Raw genomic sequence first — 21874 nt, 5'->3', positions numbered from 1 at the left:
AAGTAGAATAATTCAATAGGACAAAGTTTGGTGTAAAGTTCAAGTTTTGAATAAGCTCCGACTTTTCTCGACAGAATCTAAAATAAGGCAGTTTACGTTTACCGGTTAATGGCATTTTCAGGCCAAAAATTTCAGTAATTACATTAATTTCTAATAAATTTTCAATTAACAAAAAATAGATAAATTGGGGCACAAATTATTCATTCACTCTCAAAAAAAAGAAAAGAAAAAGGTTCAAACTCTTCTAAATCTGTATAAGAAAATCCTGCTTTAACTTATTCCAAAAGCTCAATAAGGAAGTCTATGATATTTGGCTCTAAGGTTGAACAAACCTGTTTTAGGCACTTTCCAATAAGGGGCAACGAAATAAATTTGGCATATTCGGTTCATTTCTTTTCCGCAAAATCGGATCAGTTTCAAATATTTTCATTCCGTCTAATCTTTAAATTAGTTCTACGTTTCATCTGTTTATTTCTCAGGAACTGTTTCCCTCCTTAGAATTCCTTTCATGGAACACGAGATAATAAGTTTCAACCAAAGTTCTCGTCTCATAGTAATTAAACATAGAATAATGAGAAATTCAAGATTCCTTTGAGAGGATCTTAAGATCTGTTTATATTAAGCTTTACCTGGCCTCCATAAGATCCTAGATATTCATTCATTGAAATCTGAACTCAAAAAGTTTAAACGGACTGAATACTTTGAAATTATGTTTCAAAACTTCGTATGGCTGCAAATGAATAAATGTACAATGGCAAAAGTATGCATATGGGAAGGCCTTTATGGATAAATCCTGAGTCAAATCCATTAGAGGTACGTGATTGTACATTAGGCTACACCTGTATAGATATTTTATTAGTGACTGAACCAGAAACTTGCTATTTCAGATCTGCAATAAATGAAAACTGACATACAAAAAAATGATAAATAAAGTAAATAACAAAAAAGAAAACTGCGGGTAAAGAAACAGAAAAAGAACAAGAGCTAAGAGCTCATATGGCACTTGTGACGAGGCAAGAAAAGCTAAGAGCCAAGAGATCATACGGTATGAGCTCTAACAAAATTCTATGAATCAATAGATTGATTTAAAAGGAAAATAAGAGGCTTAATGCCGGTCAGGCTTTAAAATAAGAGTTCTGGGTCACGATGTCCCTCTATATATCAAAATTCATTAAGATCCGATCACCCACTCGTATGTTATAAATACCTAATATTTTCTAATTTTTCCTCTCCCTTTAGCCCCCCAGATGGTCGAATCTGGGAAAACGACTTTATCAAGTCAATTTGTGCAGCTCCCTGACACCCCTATCAATTTTCATCGTCCTAGCACGTCCAGAAGCACCAAACTCGCCAAATCACTGAACCCCTCCTCCCAACTCCCCCAAAGAGAGCGAATCCAGTACAGTTCCATCAATCACGTATCAAGGACATTTGCTTATTCTATCCACCAAGCTTCATCCCGATTCCTCCACTCCAAGTGCTTTCCAAGATTTCCCCCTCCAACTCCCCCCCATGTCAAAACATATGGTCGGGATTTGACATAAGAGCTCTGAGACATCAATTCCTTCTAAACATCAAATTTCATTAAGATCCGATCACCTATTCGTAAGATAAAAATACCCCAATTTTCACGTTCTCCAAGAATTCCGGTTTTCCCCTCCAACTCCCCCCAATGTCACAGGATCTGGTCGGAATTTAAAATTAGAGCTTTAAAGCACAAGACCTTCTAAATATCAAATTTCATTAAGATCTGGTCACCCTTTCGTAAGTTACAAATACCTCAATTTTCAAAATTACCCCTCCCCCCAACTCCACCAAAGAGAGCAGATCCGGTCCGGTTATGTCAGTCACGTATCTTAGACAGGTTTTTATTCTTCCCATCCAGTTTCATCCTGATCTCACCGCTTTAAGTAATTTCTAAAATTTCCGGTTCCCCCCAACTGCCCCCCCCCAGTTACGCTGGATCCGGTTGAGATTTAAAATAAGAGATCTGAGTTACGAGGTCCTTCCAAATATGAAGTTTCATGAAGATCCCATCACTCCTTCGTAAGTTGAAAATACGTCATTTTTTCTAATTTTTCAGAATTAACCCCCCTTCCCAATAGAGCGGATCCGTTCCAATTATGTAAATCACGTATCTAAGACTTCTGCTTATTTTTCCTACCAAGTTTCATCCCGATCCCTCTAATCTAAGCGTTTTCCATGATTTTAGGTTTCCCCCAAACTCCCCCCAATGTCACGAGATCCGGTCAGGACTTAAAATATGAGCTTTGAGACACGAAATCCTTCTAAATATCAAATTTCCTTGAGTTCTGATCACCCGTTCGTAAGTTAAAAATACATCATTTTTTTCTAATTTTTCAGAATTAGCCCCCCCCCCAACTACCCCAAAGAGATCGGATCCGTTCCGGTTATGTCAATTATGTATCTAGGACTTGTGCTTATTTTTCCCACCAAGTTTCATCCCGATCCCTCCACTCTAAGTGTTTTCCAAGTTTTAGGTTTCCCCCTCCCAACTCCTCCCCCCCCCAATGTCACCAGATCCGGTCGGGATTTAAAAAAAAGAGTTCTGAGACACAATATCTTTCTAAATGTCAAATTTCATTGAGATCCGATCACCCGTTCGTAAGTTTAAAAAAACCTCATTTTTCAGAATTAACCCTCCCCCCCCCAACTGCCCCAAAGAGAGCGGATCTGTTCCGGTTATATTAATCATGTATCTAGGACTTATGCTTATTTTTCCCACCAAGTTTCATCCCGATCCCTCCACTCTAAGTGTTTTCCAAGATTTTAGGTTTCCCCCTCCCAACTACCCCCCAATGTCACCAGATCCGGTCGGGATTTAAAATAACAGCTCTGGGACACGATATCCTTCCAAATATCAAATTTCATGAAGATCTGATCAACCGTTCGTAAGTTAAAAATACTTCAATTTGTCTATTTTTTCCGAATTAACTGGCCCCCCACTCCCCACAGATGGTTAAATCGGGAAATTGACTATTTCTAATTTAATCTGGTCCGGTCCCTGATATGCCTGCCAAATTTCATCGTCCTAGCTTACCTGAAAGTGCCTAAAGTAGCAAAACCAGGACCGACAGAATTTGCGATTGCTATATGTCACTTGGTTAATACCAAGTGCCATAAAAAGCGACGAAATAGACTACGAACTGAATAATAAACGTATCAAACCGGTCCGAGTAATAATTTATTTATCCTTCAACCACGTAGAATACACTTTTTTTTGTCGATGTCGATGGTAGCCCGTCCTGGTAATCAGCCTCGGATAAATCCGTTTTAAAGGCTAAAATTGTTTTCAGTACTTGTGAACGCGATGAAAATAGATATTATGAAAAGATGTATGTAATAGATTTTCTCCAAAAAAGTTATTTATATAATAAAAGTATTCTTTTAACTTTCCAATCGAAGATAAACGTCTTTTTTCCATTAAGGAAGGTAAATTTACGAAAAATGAATTTGGGTTCTTCATGGCAAATATTACGCGACAATAACTCATAAGCCAAAAATTAAATTATATAAAACGACTTAATTTTTTTTTACATAGATTTTCAAAACGGATGGAAGGGGTGGGGGTGTTTTAGTTAATGGTTTAACTGTTCGCACTAACAGCAATCAACAACTCTAGTAGTGACGCACCTCATGAACTTTAAACTATGATCTCAGTATTCCATTTCTGAACAATCAACCCATTAAGAGGGCAATGTGATCCATCCATCGCTCAAATTTCAAATGGAAAATGACAGACTGAAACCATCTGGAGATGTTGTTGATTCTTGCCAATCTTGTATTGCTACAACTGTTGATAGTGATTTATTGGCAATTTGAGACACATTAAGATCTAATCATTACCAAATACACTTTGAAAATTATTTTGTTTTTACTAATACAAGATACAAATCGACTTATGAATTAAACTAATCATCATAGCAAAACAGTCTAGTTCTAGTGTAGTTGCTTATTTCTTGTGGTTTTTCAAGAAATTATTGAATGTGTAATAAAGTTTAACAAATACAGTAAGATGCTGTGATTTACCAGTTTAAAAGATTAATTAAAATTCTTACTATTTACAGAATAATCAGCTGTAAATTTAACGATTTTTGCCAAATTTTACCTGAAATTTGAACTAAATTTACATAGAATTTGTTGTAGACTTACCAATTTTACTTAGTGTTACTTAGAATTTCTGCTAAATTTGCAAAAAGAGTATGTTGTAAATTTACCGATTTTACCAGATTTTACTCCATTTTCCTAGATTAATCTAAGGATTACAAAGAAAAACTCAAAAAAGTTATAAATCTTGCTTTGTATTTACACCAAATTAGCGGTAAATCCCTTTTAATAAGGCTTACTAAGATTGGATGTAGTTTGAAAAGTTACCAAGGCGGTATCTTGGGGGAGGGGGTACAGGGTTTGAACCCATCGCCCAAAATTTTTGTTCGACTCATAAAAACGTAACAAAAACGCATATAAACAAATTTTTGATGCATTTTTAAGAGTTTTATATCCCCCCCCCCCCCCAAAAAAAAAATCCTGGATATGCCTTTGAAGGCTCTATAGTGACATTAGTTTCTTGCTGAAAAACTATTCAGAGACTTTATAGAACATAACAAAAAAAAGAGTTTATAAAAAAAATATTCCAAATCATGATTGCGGCATCACACGTAACCAAGCAAAGAAAAAAAAACTAGCCCATAGTAACCAAAAATTTTAAAACATGCTTTGAAGAAAAACTGCAAAGTGAGAAAAAGTCGGCAATTAAAGTTGATTTGGAAATGGTAATGGTAATTATAAAAAAACACTCAAAAACGTATGAAAAATTTGTCTATTTTCATTTTTGGTACGTTTTTACGAGTCGGAAAAAAATTTTGGAGGAAGGGAGATTTCAACCCCCCTAACCTTTTTTTTGAAGAATAAAATATTATAGAAACAATCGTAAAATCATGAGAGTGGGGGGATAAAGTCAAGCATTCATGGTCCTCTGAACACGTGATAATTAGTGACTAGTCTTTATAAGTTTCAACGGAAACAAATTTCAAATAAATAGAAATTTTTATTTCATACAGTTAGAAAAAAGAAAAATATATACAGAAATAGAAACATCATTAAAAGACTAGAATCACTTTTCAAATAAATTTAACAGTAAGAATTCAACACATGATTTGAAAATAATACAAATTTACAATTCTTACGTTTACCAAGTATTACATAGCATAAGACAGGAAAATGTATACTGACTCCAATTACATTAATTTATCCCCTTTCTAACTATCGATTCTACAACTAGTTTAGGCCTTTTCTAATTTTTCGGAAATTTTTGACCTTTACGAATTTGTCCCGTAATACAAAAGTATAGCCAAGACTCTTTGGGGTAGTTTACCTAATTTCGGAGGTGGAAGGGTGAGGCTGCCTTATTCTGGGAATCGAACTAAGAATATCATACTTGTATAATAATTATGATATCATAAGAAATTCTTCTAATGACTTGTCACGCTTTAAAATGGGACTCTCAATCCCCCACAAAACCTCCCTGAGCAACACAACTTCAAAGATGTTTCTATTATAAGTGGCAACAAAAAAGTAATAAAGAAGAAAAAGAATATGATATCCCCCTTATGGTTGTTGGGTATATCTTCTATAAAATAAATAAACTTGGAAATGATTTCAACTAAAGCTGAAATTCCCTTCAATATTTCTTTTAAATTACTGTTCTTAAATCCTGAAAAAAGTAATCTAGGAGTTAAGAATCTAATTATGCTTGTCTGGTAGAAAAGATACACAAAATGTTATAGAAGCTTAGCTAGAAGCACAAAGCATGTTTAAAGGTTATGGCAAAAAAAAAAACAATATTGAAAACTTTCATATCCCTTTTTCTGGCCGTCCCGGGAAATATTTCAGATTTTAAGCAAAGACAAGCAACTTTTGATTAGTAATTTTTCACAGAAAATTTTTACGTTCTAAAAAAATATCTTCCAACAACAACAGGTTTGTCAAAAGCAACTTGTTTTTCGAGAACATAAATTGGTTTTTTTGAGTTACTATATTTTGTGATTTAAAAGAATGCTACTAGGAATTCGGTTAGGTAATAAGAACCATTCACATGCTAACTGGACGACATTCATAAAACCAACAACAGAAAAATTAACAAAAGATTGCTGATTTTGAATTTTATGCTGCCTGATAAACTAACTTATTCGATTGAGAATCGCCACCATAGGCAAAATCAAAAATTGAACGTCTATGAACTCCCTGCCATATTATTGAAACAGAACACATTCTATCCCCTAGTGGAGCTAAAAGAAACTTGTTTTAGTACGAATTGAGTTTTACTAACTCACTTTGTGAGCCGATTTATTCAAGTCCGATTATTTTACAATTTGGAAATTTTAGCATGAAACCGCTTAATTACTATTAAAAATATACTGCAATAAGGACATGACTATAAGTCTTAATAAAAAACATGGTTTTTCCATTGAACATATTTTTGTTGTTGTTCTTTTCTAACTCATCCCAATAATGCCAGTAACATGCACTTATTCATATTCAAACACATAAGTAAATAGCATACTTTTCGGATATTGCTATGTTTCCGATCAGATGACTTGTCCTTTGGAATCTATATAATTTTCCAAAAGACAGTTTGATTCAGTCTGAAGGGCAAAACAATTGGGATACCAGAGAGAAGTAAAAAAAAAATATTTATGAAAAATTGGCTAAGAAGATTGTTTCCCCAATATAAAAAAGAACTTATATTTTTTTTTTTTTAATCCGCCTTTATGTTTGCTCTTTTTTTTGTAAAATTACAAGAAAAATTGTAGTTTTCAAGAAATACAAGAAATGCTTCTGATGGAATCCTGGGGAATTTAGTAGCTTTTACCCGAAACTCAGATTTGTGTGGGCCTTTGCTCACTTCCCATTCTGAAGTAAATCTTTAATCTAAGACTAGAGGTCCAAAATATATACGGGCTTTGGATTAACAATTCTTTGACCAAGCAAGAAAATCGTTAAGATTTGGAATACAAGGCTACTCATACCTACACTTAGGATCTATTGCTGAGGAGAATGGGATAATTCATAAATAGAGTTCTAATTCCATGTGTACCTGAAAGACAAACATTGCACAGCTAATCCATGGACTGTATACTTTATACACAGGGGCGAATCTCTAGCATTTTTAATGGGGGAGGGGGCAAGAGAGATCCATATCCGGATAGTCAATGGGCATTGGATACATAATGATTTTTTCTCCGTATTATTGGGGGAACCACCCCAAAGCCTTGCATCCCCCCCAAACAACACTCCTGTTTATACATATACCTATCTATAAAAGCAACCATTTTTTCATTTGATATTAAAAACTCATAACGATATGGTTATCATTACAATATGACCGTCAAAATCGCTACATACAACGGATAAGAACAAGTTTTAGCAGTAAGAGTTTAAACGCGGCACCCAGAGTCTTAAATTCGGACGAAAGGGATTTCTATTGCTTTTTCTGGCTCATTCAAACAATACGGCATCCCTAATCTACATAAATGATCGAGATAACAAAATTAGTCCCCCTCCCCCTATAAATTTCGAACTGTTTATTACTTCTACAGTTTCTAGTAATTTCTATGTAATCCTCAATGTTAAATTTTTCATTTCGAATTCAAGATCCCAGAAATAACCGGGGCGTCTCCCTGTGTGGAAGGAAGAGTATTTGCGCGGATCAAGTTCAGTGTTAGCGTTTTTTAAGTACTCGTAACCAACAAAGCTTAAAATGAACAATTTTCCAGCGCCTTTATTCACTAAACTATAAAACTGTGTGATGACTTAATAGTTCAAGAGTTGCTGAAGTGTTTTATAAAATGTTTTAATTCTTTTCATAGATAGAATTAACCAAGTATACTTGGCTTTGTTAGGATTTAATGCCCTCAATTTTATTGAAAGAATCTTGGAAATTCCATGGAAAATCATAAAATTATTGTGTATGAACCTAACATGTAGCATGACCTAAAATGAGGAAAAGAAATAGACCTCGGCAAAATATTGTTTTGAAATGAAAGAATAAGCCATTTAAGAATTGAGTTATAGAAGTTGATTCGATCAAAATTAAACGGTGGCGGTCTCTTTTACCTCAATTCTTTTCCACTGAATTCAGTAATTTCAAACGAAAAATTTCTATAGAGAAGACTCACATAAAAGAAGAAAAAAAAAAAAAAACAAGAAATTGTACAAACTCAACTTCTTTTAAGAGTATAGTCGAGCAACATACGGGAGTTTACTTTAAGAAAGGTGGGGACAAGGATTTTACCCAAGTATAAGATCTTTTAAGACAAAATTTTCTATTAAAATGTCCTTCTCAAAATTAATCTTCAGCCTCTTGGTTCAAATTTGTTGTGTCCGGCTTGTCAAACTTAGCGTTTAGTTATTTTCTGTGAACATCAGGAAACAATTATATACAAAAAATACATGGTTAAAAATTCACCTGCTAGCACTAACGCTTGAATTGTTTACACTTTTCCAAGTAATTTTTACATGTTTCTAAGACTCCATAAAATTATCACATTAAACGAGCTATAGATTCGAAATCTTTCCCAAGTCATGATGAGCGATGGGTAAATTCTGCTGCACTCGAAAAACAGGTGTCACTTGACCGTTTGATTTGAGCACAGCTTGATGCTGATTAGGTCTTAAAGGTTGGCCAAAATTTAACAAAGTCTGCGCATAGCACTGAGGGTATGTTTGTCCACTTCCGCTGCTACTCACACTAGGAACTGGGCTCATGACACCCTGTCTCGGCTGGGCATACTGCCCAGCTCCACTTAGCTGAGTTGAACCTGTGTTATTACTTGGTCCTGTGCTTGAATGCTGGGAAACACTGGAGTGACTTGGAGGTCGATTGGGAAATGAGGCTATTCCAGATGAAACTGTTTGACCTGATGAAGCCAAGCCTTCCCAGGACCTGTAATTAAAAACAAAGTCATCCTTTTTGCTTTATTTTCTTTTGTTAAAGAAGTAAAAGAAAAATTGAGGGAGTAGAAACAAAACAAGTGAGGAAGAAATTAGAAAGAATGTGAAACAGTGCTAGACATCAACTCCTCAGTATAAAAACTCGGAAATCAAATTGCAACTTTCATAAAACCAGCTCATTAACTTTTGGTAGTATTTGTCTCGTCAATTGCTTTGTAATACCACGCCTCCCTCACAGAAATGCTTGTTGTGCCATTTTACACAAATACATACGGGTTAGACCCGCGACATGATGAGAAGGGTCTCCTAAGGGAAGTAGGGCTTTAGACCGTATAAATAAAAAAAAACTAGGGGGCCTTCAAAATAACTTAAGGGCAGAATTTCTTAGTCTCTCTTCGTGAAAAATTGGTATGCTTTAGTATGTGTGATAACCTTATCTCATGTCAAAAGTCAATGTAATATCTGTTTTCCTTTCTAAGCAAATCTCAATTTGACCTGTTATTGATATTGTAATGACGAAGGCTTTATCTTCATTAGCAAAGTTAATTAATCATATTATCTATCTATGACTATGGTTCGAAAATATTGATTGGTTGACAGCTTTAAACGGCCCTTGGGAGAAACTTTGTTTTCTACAGATACTTACTGCAAAGACACCTAGTTCGTCCTCAAGAGATTTGATAGAAAGTTTCCAAGATATATGGTCGAAAGAAGGATCTTTTAATTGAATATTTTTTTTTAATAACGAAGGTTTTCTTTACAGAGGGATGTATTTGAGTCTTTTTGTTTGTGTTAGGATTGGATTAAAACAGAGCTTTGTCTCAGGGTGAGATATTAAGTTTGATAAAATTGCAAGAATTATGTCACTTACACTAAGACTACAGGAACAAATGCAACATTCGCAATAATCATCAGATACAATGACACAATGACATCAACATGATTTTAGACAGATGACCAGCAAGCTACATTAAAAAGTTGCGGCGAAGGGGTCTTTAAAATTGACACAAAGTAAAGAAGGAGAACTGAGGACAAATCGTTTGCAACGCCTTGGAAGAGGCAATTTCGTTTCAATACTTCAATAAGACGAAAAGTATTAATATTATTGTGTAATTCAGACCGTTTTTGCAAGTTTCAAATCAGAATATTTTTTTTCTTACTTGTTATTTTTTTTTCTCTTTATGAAGCAATCATTTCTATGTAATAGATTATTTAAAATGGCGGTTTCACGTCGCCATTCCGTAGCGTAAGGAACGTGCCTGAATGCTATTCCAAATCGTAAAAACATAAAAAGGCATGTGATTGGTCAGCTAAATGCAATCCAAGAATCAGAAAGAAGTTTCCTTTCTTACAAATCTCAAGTAAACTAGTGTCGTAGGCCTAATTAGCCAATGTAGAACTTTAACGTTGTCCGGCTCTGATTTATATAATAAACAACGGAGGCTACCAAAAACAAGGTACTTGTCTATTATATAAAACACACTCGAGAAGTGAAGTTTGGTGACAATAAAATATGATGAAAATAGAATATTCTAGAAAAATTGTTAAGGTCATTTGTGAACTATTAAATTGGGAGCTTCGGCGTTGGCTGACCGTCTCAAAGAAAAGTTCATTATTAAAGCGGTTCTTGACCTAGTTCATTTTAGTCCATTATTAACGCGATTCTTGAGGACACCGGTTGGTTTGCTTTGACTAGTGATAGAATATAGTGTCTCACCGTGGATGTTCAAATTAAGATTTGAAATTTGCCAAGGACCGAAGAACAGGCAATTATATTTTTCCAGGATAAGGGGTTGTTGCCCAAAATAAAACACTGCGTCAATGGCCACATCATGAACTTGTACTCTTACGAGAACAACATTTTCGGAAGCGTAACACTGCGTTCTAGGAACATTATTTCCAAGTTGTAGTTTTCACAATTTTGCTAATAAAGTATTCTATTTTCATCATATTTTTTTTTCATTAGTTTTAACCAAACTTCACTTCTCGAGTGTGTTTTATATAATAGACAAGTACCAAAAAAAAGAGAAACTTACAATCAAGCTTCCTGGGTTTACGCACCCAGCGATTTATTTTGAGGGATCGACATTTCGAAAACAAGGGGGATAGCAAACGTTATAAGTAAAACTCTTAACGTTCTCAGCATATTGGGGGGGGGGCAAAAAACCCTTCATTTGCACATGTCCGTCTTAAAAAAGATGTTCCGTGATTATGTAAATTTAATTTCAAACTGCAAATTTATAAAGCGTCGTACTTTCACAAAATGATTTACAATCTGAATAGTCAATTTCTGATTTTATCATCTGAACACCAGCTGAATAAAAACGCCTCAAAATGGAAAAAAAAGAAGATAATTCTTGATAAGAAGCTTTTTACTGTCGGTATCCGAATATTATATAGAGTCCAAGCAACAAAAAGATACTTATCAAGTGTTCAAGTAAGTAGCTATCCAATTAGCATAATATGAATAATAAAATGGACATGGAAACACAAAGTGAATTCTGAATGGTCATGTCATTGAAAGTTTGATTTTTATCTCAAGAGCCTTTGTATGTCCCGCAATGTCCTCTTGATAGAAATATCTTTTCACAATAAAGCTGTTTTTGTTACCCATTCTTTTCTCTTTTTTTTTGCGTCTAACAAGCTCGAGTGTCCCGAATCAAGATATATTTACTTCAGAAAAACAAGTACTGAACGATTGCCGTTGGAAGTTTGTGGGTTGCAACGAATAAGATGGCATCTATTTCATATGTCCTGTCGAACACCGGTAAATCAAAATGGAGACACCAAACGACATGGGAACGCCAAGAATCGATAGAGTAGGGCCGATAAACATTAAAGGCGCATGTAACTTAAATTCTTTATACAAAAGAAAAAAACATCAAAATTTGTTTATATGCATTTTTATACGTTTTTATGGTTCAGACAAACATAGTGAGGAACTGATACCCCGTAGCCCCCCCCCCCTGGATATGACCTTGCGAGGAAGGTATATTAGATGATTTCCAGTAGAATTGCATAAGTATAGTTTAAGGTATTCGTTCGACTAAACGTATACCAGATAAAAAGCTGTACGAGAAATATGGTTCGATCCCACTTTCTAGGGTTATAATGAAAGATGGCTAGGTCAGTTTTACGGGCAAATGATAATACTGTCAGTGATTTTGATTTTTTGGAGGTCTATCTTGGACCAAACAAGAATCAGGTTATCCACTAGTGGAGAGGGAAGAGGTCATAAGAGAGGATTTAAAGAAAATTAAAACATCATGGGAGGGATAAAAAGTGAAGCTTTGAACAGGTTGATGTGGACAAGAAGCGTAGGCGGCAGTGTTGACCTGAATTCACTTTGTGCTGCAGGGAATTGTTAGCAGTAGTAGTAGTGTGCCAGAATTTGTTGGGCTGCTCAGGCAGTCGCACAATGTTACAATTCAACTGCTATATGACAAACTAGGAAGGATCTTATTTTCCTGAGGAAGCATCGACATTTGTCATAAAAGGTTTTAAAAGCGCTATACCCGCAATATGGAAAAACGATAAAAAATTATCCACCTCTTGATAATATAATTGATAACTATGGCTTTTTCTCAAGTTGATTCCTCCTCCCAAAGTTAAGAAATTCTGACTATAGCCCACTAAGAGGTGGGTAAAAACATCTATTATATCCTGGCCAAATTTAAACACTATTATTTAGGCTATTTATGGAAACACTGCTATTTTAAGCGTAAAAGCCGAATCATACCAACGACTTCTTATAACCCTTCAAGACTTCGAAGACTTCTTATCAAGGTTATAATTCTTATAACCCTTATCACGACATTAATAAGGATGGGCTTAAGACACATGAAAGCTTAAACACAACAGTCGTTCACTGCAGTTACAAATCAAACAGTTCGTGGTAGCGAACTGTAAGTAAGGAGCGACCCGCCTCAATAGTAACCGAAACTCTAAAAGACACAGTTTTGATACCAATTGATATATCAAAAGAATAGGCTTTTTGGAACTAGTTATTTATTTTTATTTGCTTTTGGACTTGAAATTTTGGGGGATTTAGGATCATTTTTGGACGCCAAGAATTTCTTGGTATGTTTCTGAGAATTTCAAGAAAGATTGCGTTATCAGGCATGGCATAATTATTCATGTTGTCTGTGAAACAATACAATACTTCCTGTGACAGACCTCATATCTGGCATTTTGAGACACAGAAACTGTGGCAGCCCCTACCCCGACGTACTGATGTTATTAGACATCGTGTCACTTTAACCTCACTTCAATTATTGAACAAAATACTTGACAAACGTAACTCAGATTATAATGTTTCCTGGAATGATTCTTATCTCAGGAAGTTGAGATAAAACCCTTGTGTGCTGCAGGAATGATGGGTACTGTGCGCTTCAAGTAATGGGGCTACTGTGAAGTTAAAGTAATCGGGTATTGTGCGCTTTAAGTCACAGACCCCGTACAACTTTAAGAGTGTTAGGGAGTTTTGAGGGGTTATAATAATTAGTTTTGAAAACATTCTCAAAAGAAAAAAAATTATCGGGTGAATAAAACATGGGGGGAGTCTGGACAGTTGCATCACCTTTCTCAGACGATAAAGTAAAAATATGATTTAATCGGGTCTCTAGGATGACTTTTAATAGTCGGACGCCTTACTGAGGGTCGTTTTAGGCGTCTCACCCTTCTTACTAGTATTAGGTATAATCATTATTTGAAAATAACTTGTGACGAAGTAGGAAGAGCCAAGAGCTCATATGGTATGAGCTCTAGCAAAATTCTAAGAATCAATAGATTGCTTTAAAAGGAAAATCAGAGGCTTAATGGCGGTCAGGATTTAAAATGAGAGCTCTGAGTCACGAGGTGCTACTAAATATTAAAATTCATTAAGATCCGATCACCCACTCGCAAGTTAAAAATACCTCAATTTTTCCTCTCCCTTCAGCCCCCCAGATGTTCGAATCGGAGAAAATGACTTTATCAAGTCAATTTGTACGGCTCCCTGACACGCCTACCAATTTTCATCGTCCTAGCACGTCCAGAATCGCCAAAGCACTGAACCCCACTATCTACCCCCCAAAAGAGAGCGGATCCAGTCCGGTTACGTCAGTCACGTATCTACGACATTTACAAGCATTTTCCAAGATTTCTGGTTTCCCCCTCCAGCTCCCCCAATGTCAAAAGATCTGGTCGGGATTTGAAAGAGCTCTGAGACATGAGTTCCTTCTAAATATCAAACTTCATTAAGATCCGGTCACCCGTTCTTAAGTTAAAAATACCTAAATTTTTCTAACTTTTCCAAATTAACAACCCCCAGCTCTCCCAAAGAGAACGGATCCATACCAATTATATCCATCTAGTATCTATAACTTGTGCTTGTTCTTCCCATCAAGTTTCATCCCGATATCTCCACTCTAAGCGTTTTCCAAGATTTCCGGTTTCCAAGATTTCTGTTTCCCCCCTCCGACCCTCTATATCCCTGGAACCGATTCAAATTGAAAATGGAGCATCTGAGACATAAGATTATTCAATATATAAAGTTTCATTGAAATCCGATCAGCCATTTGTAAGATAACTCGATTTCACGTTTTCCAAGAATTCCGGCTTTCCCCTCCAATTCCCTTCAATGTCACCGGATCTGGTCGGGATTTAAAATGAGAGTTCTAAAGCAAAAGATCCTTCTAGATATCAAATTTCATTAAGATCTGTTCATCCGTTCGTAAGTTACAAATACCTCATTTTTCTAGTTTTTCCGAATTACTCCCCCCTCCAACTCCACCAAAGAGAGCGGATCCGGTCCGGTTATGTCAGTCACCTATCTTGGACTTGTGCTTATTCTTTCCACCAAGTTTCATCCTGACCTCTCCGCTTTAAGCGTTTACCAAGATCCCCCCCCCCCCCAATGACACTGGACCCGGTTGGGATAAAAAATAAGAGATCAACGTTTCGAGGTACCTCTAAATATGAAATTTCATTAAGATACGATCACTCTTTTGCATGTTAACAATACCTCATTTTTTCGATTTATTTTCGTATTCATTTTTTTCGATTAAATTTTTTAGCTTTAATCTCCCCTCCCCAGCTCCCCCAAAGAGAGCAGATCCGTTCCGGTTAAGTCAATCCCGTATCTCGGAGTAGAGCTTATTTTCCCATCAAGTTTCATCCCGATCCCTCCATTCTAAGCATTTTCCAAGAGTTTAGGTTCCACCCCCCAACATCCCCTTCACCGGATAAGGTTGAAATTTAATATAAGAGCTCTGAGACATTACATCCTTCCAAACATCAAATTTCATTAAGATCCGATGACTCCTTCGTAAGTTGAAAATACCTCATTTCTCTAATTTTTCAAAATTAACCCTTCCCCCCACTCCTCCAAAGAGAGCGGATCCATCCCGGTTATGTCAATCACGTATCTAGGGTTTGTGCTTATTTTTCCCACCAAGTTTCATACCGATCCCTCCACTCTAAGCGTTTTCCAAGATTTTAGATCCCCCCTTCAATTCCCCCCATTGTCACCGGATCCAGTTGGAATTTAAAATAAAAGGTCTGAGACATGATATCCTTCCAAACTTCAAATTTCATTAAGATCAGATCACTCCTTCGTAAGTTAAAAATACCTCATTTTTCTAATTTGTTCAGAATTAACCCCTCCCCCCTAACTCCCCCAAAGAGAACGGGTCCATACCAGTTATGTCAATCACGTATCTAGGACTTGTGCTTATTTTCCCCACCAAGTTTCATCCCGATCCCTCCACTCCAAGCGTTTTCCAAGATTTTAGGTCCCCCCTCAATTCCCCCCAATGTCACCGGATCCAGTCGTTATTTAAAATAAGAGCTCTGAGACACGATATTCTTCCAAACTTCAAATTTCATTAAGATCCGATCACTCCTTCGTAAGTTAAAAATACCTCATTTTTTTCTATTTTTCCGAATTAACCGGCCCCTACTCCCCCCCCCAGATGGTTCAATCAGGAAAAAGACTATTTCTAATTTAATTTGGTCCGGTCCCTGATATGCCTGCCAAGTTTCATCGTCCTAACTTGCCTGGAAGTGCCTGAAGTAGCAAAACGGGGATAGACCGACAGACAGACAGACCGACAGAATTTGCGATCGCTATATGTTGCTTGGTTAATACCAAGTGCCATAAAAATATTTTCCCGTTTTTAAGTCGGTGCCCCCTTAAAGTAAACTCCTGCGTGTGAGTCTGTCAACAACGGTTGAGTAGTCACATATCTTCCAGCACAAAAAAGGTCTCTTTTTACCACACTAATTTAGATTTCAATTAGTCAATGTAAATGATTATTATATAAGTATAATGTATCCAACAGGATTTTTTCCTCATTTTAAATGGGATTTAATGTTACGGTTATTCAAATATTCTAAAAATCAGAATAACAGAAGAATTAAAAAATGAATTCTGGGGCAATCGTAAAAAAAATATATAGGAATATCGATGGATGGACACTCCCCACCTTGCATGTTTTCACACAGTCTCAGGACTCTGCACTTAGCCATTTCCTACCAACGCTGGAAAATTCTACAGCTTGGGTTTGGCTTATTTTTGTGCTGAATTTGCCTGCAATAATGCTTTGAAACTTCGCAGGTTAAATTTGGCTTTGCTTTGCGCCGATTCAGTCTTCAGTAATTCTTTGAAACCGCAAATTATAAGCTTGTTTTTTTTTTTTCTATTTATCGTCTATTTTTGCAACGAGTCTTAACTTAGTGCGCTTTAGCACTGAGTCGAACTCAACTAATTTTTGCACCTAGCCTAATCATCAGAATTCCAAGGTACTTTGAAGGATCTAACAAAGATTTAAAACCATAGGAAGATGGTACATTCACAGTGTCTCTTTAAATATATATATATATATATATATATATATATATATATATATATATATATATATATATATATATATATATATATATATATATATATATATATATATATATATATATATATACTAGCTGTTGGGGTGGCGCTTCGCGCCACCCCAACACCTAGTTGGTGGGGCGCTTCGCGCCCCCCCGCGCGCGTAAGTCGTTACGCGCCATATTAGTTACGCGCCATTGTAGTTGTGTCCCTGTGTCCCACCTGTGAATATAGATAGATTTATATATGTGTTTCAAACAACTAAAAAATTGCGAATATACAACATTCTTGGCTTTCCCATTGTCTGTCCATATACAAAGCCGTATGTACTAATAATGACGTCATATGCAAACGCTCTTTTTACAAACAAACAAACATGCATACACACAACTCGTTTTTATATAGATAGATAGATAGATAGATACAATACAAATTAACTACGTAAAACTTGTGAATATACAACAGTCTTCGCTGTCCCATTGTCTGTGCGTATAAATAGATTGTCAGGTTTACCGACCCTCAAAGATGCAACATACAATTGTACATTGGTAAAGCAATCTGTATTAAGATCTATACCGCATTTTTCTAGTGATTGCCCTTGAGCTTTGTTGATGGTGGTTGCAAATGCTAATCGAATTGGGAATTGCAATCTTTTAAATTGAAAAAGCAGATCCGTTGGATTCATGGGAATGCGAGGAATAAGAACAGCCTCACCCTCATAAGGCCCTGTCAAGATTGTGGCCTCTATTAGGTTTTCCATTGTTTTTTTTTACGGCAAGTCGCGTGCCATTGCAAAGCTTTGGTGGGTTGATATTTCTTAAAAGTATTATTGGTATGCCTATTTTTAGTTGTAGCACGTGTGGTGGAAACCCTGAAGGATCTATGGAATTTAAAAATTCAGATGGATAATTAACCGCTTCATTTGGTTCCAAAATACAAATTAACTGCGTAAAACTTGCGAATATAGCTTTGTTAATGGTGATTGCAAATGCTAATCGAATTGGGAATTGCAATCTTTTAAATTGAAAAGGCAGATCCGTTGGAATCATGGGAATGCGAGGAATAAGAACAGCCTCACCCTCAAAAGGCCCTGTCAAGATTGTGGCCTCTATTAGGTTTTCCATTGTTTTTTTTACGGCAAGTCGAGTGCCATTGCAAAGCTTTGGTGGGTTTATATTTCTTAAAAGTATTAAAACAATATTGTTGATTTCGTGGACGTCTATATTTTTGGGTGCGAGAATCGCTCTTTCACTTAGCCATTTATTATTTTTATAATTTTTTAGAATATTCGGAAATACTTTTTCAATCAATTCATTTTTGGACGTCACTAAATTACAGAAATCAGCAGGTAGTTGTATACGTCCTGAAATTGAGTCTACTGGGAGCTTTCCGTTTCCCATTGCCAGCAATTGATCTGAAAATGTTTGACCAGAGGCATCGTTTTGCAATCGGACACGCATATTTGTAGTTAATTTTAATGTTTTTACGTGTGCCCATAAATTAGAATTTTTCAGGCAAGCATTCATTTCGTCTGCAGGAGTTGATCTAGGTATTATAGGTAATGTTTGCCTGAAATCTCCCGCAAGCAATATTAATGTGCTGCCAAAGGGTTTCGACTTCCCTCGCAAATCTTTCAAGCATTGATCCAGAGCCTCGAGCGATTTTTTGTGTGCCATTGTGCACTCATCCCAAATAATAAGTTTGCATTGCTGCAATACTTTACCCATCCCAGATGATTTGGAAATATTGCACGTGGGAGTTTCTGTAGAATGCAAGTTCAGAGGCAATTTCAAAGCGGAATGAGCAGTTCTTCCACCAGGCAGCAATGTTGCGGCTATTCCGGACGACGCAATTGCCAACGCTATATCATTTTTTGATCGAATTGATGCCAGAATCAGTTTTATCACAAACGTTTTTACCAGTACCTCCTGGCGCATCCAAAAAGAAAATTTCTCCAACGTTGTTATCGACACAATGCATTATCGTATCATAAATGTCTTTTTGTTCCGACGTTAACTTGGAAATGTTATTTTGTACATACGACAATAGATCACTCGTACTGTAACTTTGTTCACGATCCAATTCTACACATGTCGAAACAGCAGCGATACGGTTAGGTGAAGGCATTCCCAAATCCTGAAGAGGTTTGTTTGCCATACGTACGCACAAATCTTCTATAACAACTAAAGTGTAGTTATAAATTTCTGATGTAAAATCAAAAGTCATATCTGACGTCTCTAACTGTTTTCGATGCAGTATATCTTCGGACATGACGTCAGCCGACACAGAAACATGACGTCACCTGATCCACAGATCCACAGACAGACAACTTATTTTTATATATATAGATATATATATATATATATATATATATATATATATATATATATATATATATATATATATATATATATCATGAAAAGAGAAATCACCAATGCAACAGCACAAATACAAAAAAAAGAGAGACAGAAGGAGAAAAGGAAGACTGTTTTCCTAAATTAGTGATTATTATAGACCAGCACTTGAATGAGGCCTTAACCCTACTCATCCATACAATCACATAGGTCAAACAGCATAACCATACACAATCAACCATAAAGAATAATCCATGGACAGGCAGTCATGTCGTCAATAAGTATAAGTCGTCATTTACCAAACAATAGACACAATAAAGACAAATAATTCAGAGGCAACAACCTAACACAAGGGCTCATCAGGAGAATACACTGGCCTATATAGGGTTTCGCCACTCTAAATTCTCTACCCAGCCAAGTGCTGTGGCTACCACAGAATATCCATGGCATCCCCGTGTCAGGTATCGGATATATATATATATATATATATATATATATATATATATATATATATATATATATATATATATATATATACTAGGCATAAGGAAATATCTTAGAACTTGGAGAAATTAAACCCTTCCAGTCCCCAAATTATCCTCCTCCACATCTTAGTATACAGACATCCAGCTTTTGCGTATGAGCTAAAAGGACTAAATCCTTTCTCTAAGCAGAAAAAAAAAACTGCCCCACTATTGATTATTAGCCTGCAGCTATGAGTAAATATAAAACTCATATCAGTTCGATGACAACTCTTTTAACTAAAGATATAAGTAAACATTAATATATTGATGAATGCTGTCAACTTCAGTTGTTGGGTCACGTGATTTGCAGCCCCCTTTCAGCAGTTCTAATTGATATGGCCGTCCCCATGCCGGGACTGTCAATCAATTTCCCACTCATAGGTTCGTCTATCCAAGGCTTGCGTACCGAATGGAGGGATATAAAGGTTAACAAAAGAAATATGGATATTATTTGTTATTCAAGTGGAAACTGAATCTAATATGAAAATAATTCGTTAGAATGAGAGGGGTTTCCAACAGCCCACTAATACAGAATTCAAATTTAAGTGTAACAGCCGAATTGTTGTTCCAATATGTCGCTAATTAAAGTTTGTGTTTGAAAAATAGGACAAATTACGACTTGTAACTTGCACCGAAATAAACTAAAAATCATAACATTAAATTCCTTAGTTTCGATCAATCCATTTGCCGAGCTATAATATTGATGTAATTTAGGCTTTTTTTAGAATTACGGCGTCTAATCTAGCTAAAAATTGTTTCCTATTATCATATAATAGGATAGCAGGAAATTATCTCCTATTTTTACATGATTTTGAAATAATTTTTACCTATAAAAATGTAAAGTAAATTTAAAAAATCTGATACAGTAGTTGAATCAGATTTTGTTAATAGTGAATATAACGATCTGCTATTGGGGATCCTTAAATAAACCATTCCTTGATGCATAGCGGCAATGTGCAATTCAATTTTAAAAGGTTTAGAGACCCTTAAGCTCAATTGCAGCTATTGAATGATGACATAAGTGTCATCTGGCGTTAAAATATTAAAACTATAGGATTGTAGACACATAACGTAAGTAGGTTCTAAGACCACACTGGCTATACATGACGTATGAAAAAAAAATGGAGAAACAAACAACAAGTGCTAATATCTACTTGTCTTAGATATTTCTTTTATCGTAAGTCAAATAGGGCCATATAGAACACTATTTTAAAGCACACATCACAGTACCAGGACTTGAAAAAAAATCATCTCTCCCCTTCCCTAAAAAACAACAACACAGAACAAAAAATGAAAAACACAAACCAGCATTACTCTCCTTTTCATTAATATGTTTGCAAACCTGACAGATTTTCCTTTTTAAAGTGTTCTTCAGGATCCCTGGGAACTCCAGGATTCATGTGATTTAGCCTAATAGTGAAATTCAGCTCTTAACCTAACCCATTGATTAGCACAGATCCCTCTGGGGACAACCTTCACATCCTTCTTAGAAAATCCCAAGAGGAATAAATTGTCAAATTTTATTTCTCCATAACATACAATTATTGGTCCAATAAGAGAGGCACCCTTACTCCCGCCGTTTACCCCGTGCCATTCAACCAAACCCTTAGAAAATTTAGGTTCTATAACTATCTTAGCTTTATGATTATCTACCTTCGTTTAACTGCCCTACTTACCCTAGTAACTGCCCTAGGAAAGACACATAGACGGATAATAGATAGACACATCTATTAACAAATGAACTAACATCATTTTTATACGATCCTAATAATGGGGGGGGGGGTTAATGCCAGAATTGCTTGCCTCTCACTCAATTGGACTATCTGTCTTGGCTTTTTCTACAATTAGCCATGACTTGATGCCCACAACTATTTGATTTTAATTCAAAAATCAACGTCAAAAGTCAATAAATGATACCTAAAAATTTATATAATTATGCTATTGTGACTCCTCTCTGTTATAAGGATTCCCCTACTCCACTTTTAGATTGGATCCGGTGGCTTGGTATCTCAATTACTAACGCCCTTTCAAATTTACGTTAGCATACTGTTGCCAATATTGGTAAAAAGATCCAGTTTGGTTATGCGAAGACGGTCGCAAATCGAGGAAGATATAATAGACATGCTCTGACTAAAGTTTACTCCATTTTGTATGAC

General features: G+C 35.8%; 1 protein-coding gene across 3 annotated transcripts in view; it reads right to left on the bottom strand.

Annotated features, from left to right (window-relative positions):
* Nucleotides 1-5053: 5053 nt before the first annotated feature.
* The window catches only part of LOC136032960 (tyrosine-protein kinase transmembrane receptor Ror-like), a 595320-nt gene continuing 578499 nt past the window's right edge, over nt 5054-21874 (bottom strand). For all 3 annotated transcript variants that reach the window (XM_065713445.1, XM_065713444.1, XM_065713446.1), the window contains one exon: nt 5054-8965. In XM_065713445.1, coding sequence (XP_065569517.1) covers nt 8578-8965 — 388 coding nt within the window. In that variant the 3' untranslated portion in view covers nt 5054-8577. The remainder of the gene's footprint in view (nt 8966-21874) is intronic.

Source organism: Artemia franciscana, chromosome 11, assembly GCF_032884065.1.
Source record: "Artemia franciscana chromosome 11, ASM3288406v1, whole genome shotgun sequence".
NCBI classification, from domain to species: Eukaryota; Metazoa; Arthropoda; class Branchiopoda; order Anostraca; family Artemiidae; genus Artemia; species Artemia franciscana.
This window is presented reverse-complemented; position numbering and strand designations above follow the sequence as displayed.